Source organism: Citrus clementina, unplaced genomic scaffold, assembly GCF_000493195.1.
Source record: "Citrus clementina cultivar Clemenules unplaced genomic scaffold, Citrus_clementina_v1.0 scaffold_6, whole genome shotgun sequence".
In the NCBI taxonomy this organism is placed as follows: domain Eukaryota; kingdom Viridiplantae; phylum Streptophyta; class Magnoliopsida; order Sapindales; family Rutaceae; genus Citrus; species Citrus x clementina.
Window position 1 is genome coordinate 14761418 of NW_006262139.1, and position 7139 is coordinate 14768556.

Genomic DNA, 7139 nt, shown 5'->3' on the forward strand with positions numbered 1-7139 from the left:
TGGTGTATATAGCAATAAAATAGTTATATGGAACAAAACAATTATATGCAAAAGCAAGTAATATGTGAGGGACAAAAAAATGTACGTGTTGAACACGTTATTTGTTGCAAGAGGCATATAATGGATCATACTGTAACAATGAAAAATATAGTGAGATTAATTGATGTTAATTAAAGTAATAATAAACAAATAATGAAAAGCTTTGTTTATATATATATTGGACATGATGTTGATTAGTGGTGTTTAAAATGCAGTCGGAGCTAATAAATCCTGCAGGTTGGAAGAAACAGAGCCAAAAAAAAAAAAAAATCTTGTTGCGATGAAGTAGATGGATTGTTGAAGAGGTTGAAAGCATAGAAAAAAATTCAGTCGGTGGATTGGATGCAAGTAAAGCGGCAATTCGGAATTGCACTTATTATTAACAATGGAATAATATAGAAAGAAGAGAACTTGTATAAGTGGCATTATTTGTAGTGTATGCATGCATATGTAAATAATGCGAAAATAAGGTTAAAATAACAGCACAATATGTATTACAAAAAAAAAAAAAAAAGAGGAATGAGGGAAAAGAAATGGGCAAAAAAAAAATTGAGAAAATAATGATGTGGAACGAGAAGACAACAAATATTGGAATGGAGAGAATGAGGAAAATTTTAATAGGAGCAATGGTTGATTAGACTGTATGAAATTTAAGTCCAATTTAAAGATGTCTAGATTGGATTATTAAAGAATTTGACCGATTTATGGCTAGGATTAGAATAACAAGTGGAAATTTAAAAAAAAAAGGTGGAGTAAATATGGAATAGAGTGGAATGGGGAAAATCAATTTGGGGAACAAGAGCTATGGAATTGATGGTGTTTAGAACACCCATGCATGTGCTCTTATATGGCTATCACCAAAGGCGGTGCTTCAAATAAATAACAAATATGAACGAAATTGGGTGGTTGGTTAAGACGCAAACGACCAAATGCACAACATCCGTGAAATAGGTTTGTTGATTAAAGAATAACCTATTTTGGAAGCAATATGATCAAATATAAGCCATCAATTTAACAGCACAGTTGAACTGCGTTTCAATTTAAAATGAGCATACATGAAGTAAATTAAATGGTGGTGCAAACGTAAAATGAAAGGGAAAAATGGAGCAGGCAGGTTGAATATACTATAAACAAATATGTAATATCGAGACAATGCTGCAACTCCAGGGATTATGAAGTGGATTCAAAATGTAAGTTGAAATGTCGGCATAAGAAATAGACAACGAGAGTTGGAAACGCATAATGGTGATCCTTCCACAAGATTGTAGCATATTAGGAACAATTGTGAAATGGTTAGTAAAACACAGTTTAGGAGATCATATTTTGCAATAACTGAATATACAAAGCACACAAAATGTGTATAAATTTGTTGGTTGGTGGAGTTCCTTTGATGGCGGTGATTATAATCGTACAGACGAATAAGTTCATCGTTAGCATCGCAAGAAAGATAAGATGGACAATTTTGGAGGACACAACATATGGTAGGTTTGAAAAAGGCATGTTCCCTGAGAGTGACCGCTACAGGCCTGCAATTTTGAGTAAAGAAAAAAGAGTTTAGTGAGAATTCAATTATGAGTGACAGTCTAACTCACTCGCTTATATAAGTCCAAGAAGGAGGTCCCGCAAGTTTATCCAACAAATTAGCTTGCAAAAGTAAATGTAGATATGAATAGGATGAATGAAATATTTGCAGCAATTGAGGAGGAATTGCAAGTAATCATTTCATGAGCATCTATCCAATCGAACGAATTATCTTATCCCGAAAAGATTTATCGTAAAGGTGAAAATATTGAGTTATTCTATTGTCAAATACATATTATCTACATCATGGTGTTGCATCGAATGGAAAAAATACGGCTCCTACAAGGTACTAAACCCTAAGAAAAGTAAGGATTGTCAACCATGAAAAATCACTGTCATACTTACAATTGCAAATGGTTACTGTTATAGCTTAAAGTTTTAGTATGCATGCATAGCCCATATCAACAGGGATACCAAAGACAAACACCAGAAAGGAGAAGGTAACATGAAGCAAGTATTGTTGAAACGCTTGTGATGGAGAAAAGTGTGTGAATTACAATTGCGATATATACTAAAAATAACATAAAAATAAGTACAAGAAGTAGAGAAAATGCAGAAAATATCCTATCTTGCAGTAGGGTTGGTAAAATCCAGATCCGGATACGGATGTAGGTTTCTAAATCCGAATCTACATCTGGATCCACAAAAAATTATGTAGATCTGGATGCAGGTAATATTCGCAACGGATGCGGGCAGATATTACGAATATCTGGATCCGCAAAAATAAAAATTTAATAATTTACCTAATAATATAAAATAATTCAACAATTAATAATTCAACATGAATAACATACAATAATTTCATAAATCTATAAATAAAATTTAATTTTTTATTTTTTATTTAATTTTAAATATATATTTTTTATTTAAAATAAAATTCAATAATTTACTTAATAATATCATACAAAATTCAAGCATAATCCAACAATTAATAATTCAACATGAATAAGATACAACAAAATCATAAATCCACAAATAAATTTTAAATTTTAAATTTTATTTAATTTTTAATATATTTTTTTAATTTAAATTTAAAATAAAATTCAATAATTTACTTAATAATATCAAATAAAATTCAATCATAATCCAACAATTAATAATTCAACATGAATAATATAGAGCAACATCATAAATCCACAAATATTTTTTTAATTTTTCATGTAATTTTTAATATATATTTTTAATTTAAAAAATTAATCCGGATCCGAATATCCGGTTTTCCGGATGCAAGTGCGGGTCCTAAATTTCCATATCCAAATCCACATTTTTTAATATGCGAATCCACATTTTTTCGGATGTGAATGTAATTGCCATCCCTATCTTGTAGTAATTTTTTTTTTTGCATATAATTACTAATGTTTTTGCACATATATATGTTAGGTTGGGATAGGATAAACATAATGGCCAAGTTTAATACATGGTCAATTCCTTATTTGAACATTAACTGTTTGAACCGAAATTGTGCCAATGGCAGGCTCGATAACTTGTAACCCGATTGATATCCATTGACAGTTTGACTCCTTAATTGACCCAAAAAAAAAAAAGAAATAAAGGCTTACTTATTAAATCTTCATCACTGCAACTTGACGGTAGTCACAAGAAGTCATGTGCAACATCGAGAGTTTTGGCAAATATTGCCCTATACTCCCAAATTTTGCCATTATCTATACAAAATGTCATTTTCTATTGGCTATTTTATCAACAACAAATGATTCACATCACAAATCTCAAATTCAAATTACATTGACCTTAAATTTTGTTAACGCAGTCCCTTTCGCTTCATTCAATACTACTACAACAAGTAGTAAATCACCGCAAGCCACTTCAAAAATTCCACACGGCAGCGCTACTCCAGCCACAATTACACCTTGCCCACTTCAATTTTCTTGTGTCCTAGAAACCACAGATGTCGATCAAAATGCAAGCAAGTGTTTACAGCCCCTAAAGCTAATTTGGTACATGAAACGGGTTTAGGCAGCTGCCCACTTCAATTGATTTGTATCCTTTTCGGATTCCATCCATTGGATTAAATTCATTATAATCTAACGGCTGAACTGAATAATTATAAAATGAAGGGGTACGGCGCCCAAGGGACATAGTAGCTAAACCCATATATATAGTAATATAATTCAAATAAGAATTAATTATAAAACTTGAACGGTAATTTTTACAAATTTTTACTTTTTTTAGTATTGTGCTTTAACTCATCTCAAATCATTTGATGATGTTGGAAGTTTTACGATAGACAATATGTGAAATGAACGATCAGGATTAGTTGATTATATAAGTTGAGTGGTTTGATGACTAGTGAATATTCCCAAACGATAGCTACAGACCAAAGAGGGAGTCCTACATAATGTGGATATATCGCACATGTTCTTTCGAGAAATGGCAAATCTATGATAATGTGCGTGAAATACTGGTCGTTCGATTTGTGGCGTTTAGACGCCATGTAGACATACTCCACACAGGTACCAATATTGCTAAATGGTTAAAACCGATTGGCAGTCTTTTCACCATCGTAAAGGGGTCACGGGCGTGGGCCGTCGGGCATGCGGTGATATGATGATACGCCACGTTGTTTAAAACTAATTAAATGGAAAACAATACTATGTCCCTATGTTCTATGATTTATCATACAAGGATACAGTTTTTGCATTTGTTTCAAATGGGTCCTTCTATTTCCCCCCTGCGATTTACTTATAAGTCGTCGTAATAACTGGCTTTATTGCAATGATTTCTCGGATTTGACTGGTTTGACCACTACTACTCCTCAACAATCAGTTACTAAAACGACACCGCGTCACGGCGCAAAATTCCAAAACAAAGATATCTTATTATCTTATGCCACGTCAAGGATGAGCTTAACCGTCTTCCCGATTACATTTCACGATCCTATTGGTCCACTTTTCAATTTCGGGCATATTTTTCGTGCTAACAAGGAACGAATTCTCCATTTCTATGAAGAGTGTGATAATGCTAACATACATCTCGCTCACAAATGGAAGAAGGATTTCGTTTCTTTAAATTGAACACAGGAGCTAAGATCCCTTCGCTTGGGCTGGGAACCTGGGCCGCTGCACCCGATGTTGTTGGTGACGCCATTGCTGCTGCTGTTAAGGTTTTTCCTTGTAGCTGATTTTGCTCTTTTTTTTTTTAAATAAGAATTATCATCGATTAATATCCTGTTAATTCGTTTATTGATGATACAGGTCGGGTACAGGCACATTGATTGTGCTCAAATTTATGGCAATGAGAAGGGGGTAATGCATACTTCTCTTTAATTTCTTTGTTATTTGCCATCCCCAAAATTTTTTTTTTTTAATTTTCGGGGGTCTCATGATGATTTTTTGATTTGTCCAGATTGGTTCTGCATTGAAGAAGTTGTTTGATGACGGTGTAGTGAAACGCGAGGACTTATGGATAACCTCCAAACTCTGGTGCGTTTCTAATTTTTTTTTTTTTTTTTTGTTTCTGTTAGGCTAAAAAATGCTACAGTTATGAGCAAATTCACCAGTGCTGTTAGTGTTATTACATGAACTATTTTTATTATTATTATTATATTGGAATTAGTGAACTACAATGATGCAGGTGCAATAATCACTTGCCGGAAGATGTACCAAAGGCATTGGACAGAACTTTGCAGGACTTGCAACTGGACTACGTGGATCTCTATCTGGTATGTTTGTATGACACCATTCAGCATCTCTTCATATTTCATTTGCTTATTGAGGTTTCATTGAGAAATTGCTTTTAAAATTTATTGCCGCTTTAGCTCAATTGATTTGACCATAGGAGTCAGCTGGGCCAAGTTATGTTGTCACACACGTTGAAATAATTAGGGGAAAAAGACACCTGACCTCTGAGGTAGGTTTGCCCTTGGGAACACCCTTATGTTTCAGTAATGGACACACAAACCTCTCTAGTTTGGGCCGTTGCAGTTAGCACAGCACGTGCAATTCCTCCGTTGCTCCTCTTTAGAAACCAATCTTACAATTGTGTAAATCTGAAAAACCGTAGTATTATGGTATATTTGATGTCTCTATTTTAATGGAAAACACTACCAAGAGGTTCTCAATGTGTTAATTTTTTAAATATTACGGATCTACTTGCACATTTGGGCAAACTGCAGGGGTTTGAGCAATCTTTTTTCTACTAGTTATTGAGTTATCTTGTGGGAATCATCTTGCACAATTGCTTTGTTTAAGTATGGCTGTTTTCTTACTTTTAATTTTTTTCCGCTTCCTTTAAGATCCACTGGCCAGTCAGCATTAAAAAGGGGTCAGATGCGAAGCCTGAAAATCTGACCCGACCTGACATACCTAGTACATGGAAAGCAATGGAGGCACTTTATGATTCAGGAAAAGCTCGGGCAATTGGAGTGAGTAATTTCTCTTTGAAGAAACTTGGGGATTTGTTGGAAATAGCATGTATTCCACCTGCTGTAAATCAAGTGGAATGCCACCCAGCATGGCAACAGACAAAGCTACAAGCATTTTGTAAATCCAAGGGGGTTCACTTATCTGTGAGTAATTTGTTCTTAAGCAGTTTATCGTTGTATGGGAATTGAATGGTTATAGTTGATGTAATATGCCCATTGCTAATGTGTCATGCTCCATAGAAAGTTTTTTTAAGTGCTTTTACAAAGATTAAAGATGAAATTCTTTCTTTTCGGGTAAACGTAGAAAATTTCATTGGTTAAAAAAAAAGAGTAGGTTTGATAAAATGTCATCTCTCAGGGTTATTCGCCACTTGGTTCTGCCAAGAACACACACCGAGTTCTTCAAAATCCAATTGTCAATACAGTTGCAGAGAAATTGGGTAAGTCTCCTGCACAAGTGGCTCTTCGCTGGGGGCTGCAAATGGGTCACAGTGTTCTGCCTAAGAGCGCAAATGAGGCTAGGTTGAAGGAAAATTTTGATATTTTTGATTGGTGTGTACCTGAAGACTTATTGGCCAAATTTCCTGAAATTGAGCAGGCAAGTAGCATTTTCTTTTCATCATTACTTCTCTCCTGCATTGTACCATATATATCAATTTTCTTTTGCACTTCCTTGACATTTTATGTAGTTAAGACTGGTTTTTTTTTGTGTTTTATGTAGAGCTTAGTGTCATAGAATCTACCAAGAATCCGAAATGTAGGCTGGCAGGGCAGCCATTGTTGTCTTTTGATATGTTCCAAATGAATTAATCATTTTTACATTTCAAATAATTCAGGAGAGGCTTGTAAAAGGTGCCGGATTTGTGCACGAGAATTTTGGCATATACAGGACCCTTGAAGAGCTTTGGGATGGTGAAATTTGAGGTGGATGTGATATTTCAGACATAGGATTTTGCTCTACTTTCTATTTAAAACCTACTCATGGTCAATGACACTAGAGCTCTCAATCAGCATTTGTTGTAGAGAAGTGCAGATTGTGTGAACTCAAATGTAGCATTATTGTTGGACGTTATGATCACAAGAACAAGAGCTCGAAGTTATGTTAATCTGCTAGTGATTTTCTTGTCTTTTCTGCCAA

General features: G+C 34.3%; 1 protein-coding gene across 2 annotated transcripts; it reads left to right on the top strand.

Annotated features, from left to right (window-relative positions):
• The first annotated feature begins 4497 nt into the window (after nucleotides 1-4497).
• On the top strand, nucleotides 4498-7139 carry LOC18039940 (NADPH-dependent aldo-keto reductase, chloroplastic). Of its 2 annotated transcripts, none has more exons than XM_006429112.2 (7): nucleotides 4498-4741; nucleotides 4833-4883; nucleotides 4984-5060; nucleotides 5212-5299; nucleotides 5873-6145; nucleotides 6360-6599; nucleotides 6838-7139. In XM_006429112.2, the coding sequence occupies exons 1-7, from the start codon at nucleotides 4622-4624 to the stop codon at nucleotides 6922-6924; spliced, it is 936 nt and encodes a 311-aa protein (XP_006429175.1). In that variant the 5' UTR covers nucleotides 4498-4621; the 3' UTR covers nucleotides 6925-7139. The 2 variants fall into 2 exon arrangements, with proteins under 2 accessions (XP_006429175.1, XP_006429176.1); XM_006429113.2 differs by lacking the exon at nucleotides 6838-7139 and adding an exon at nucleotides 6723-6815.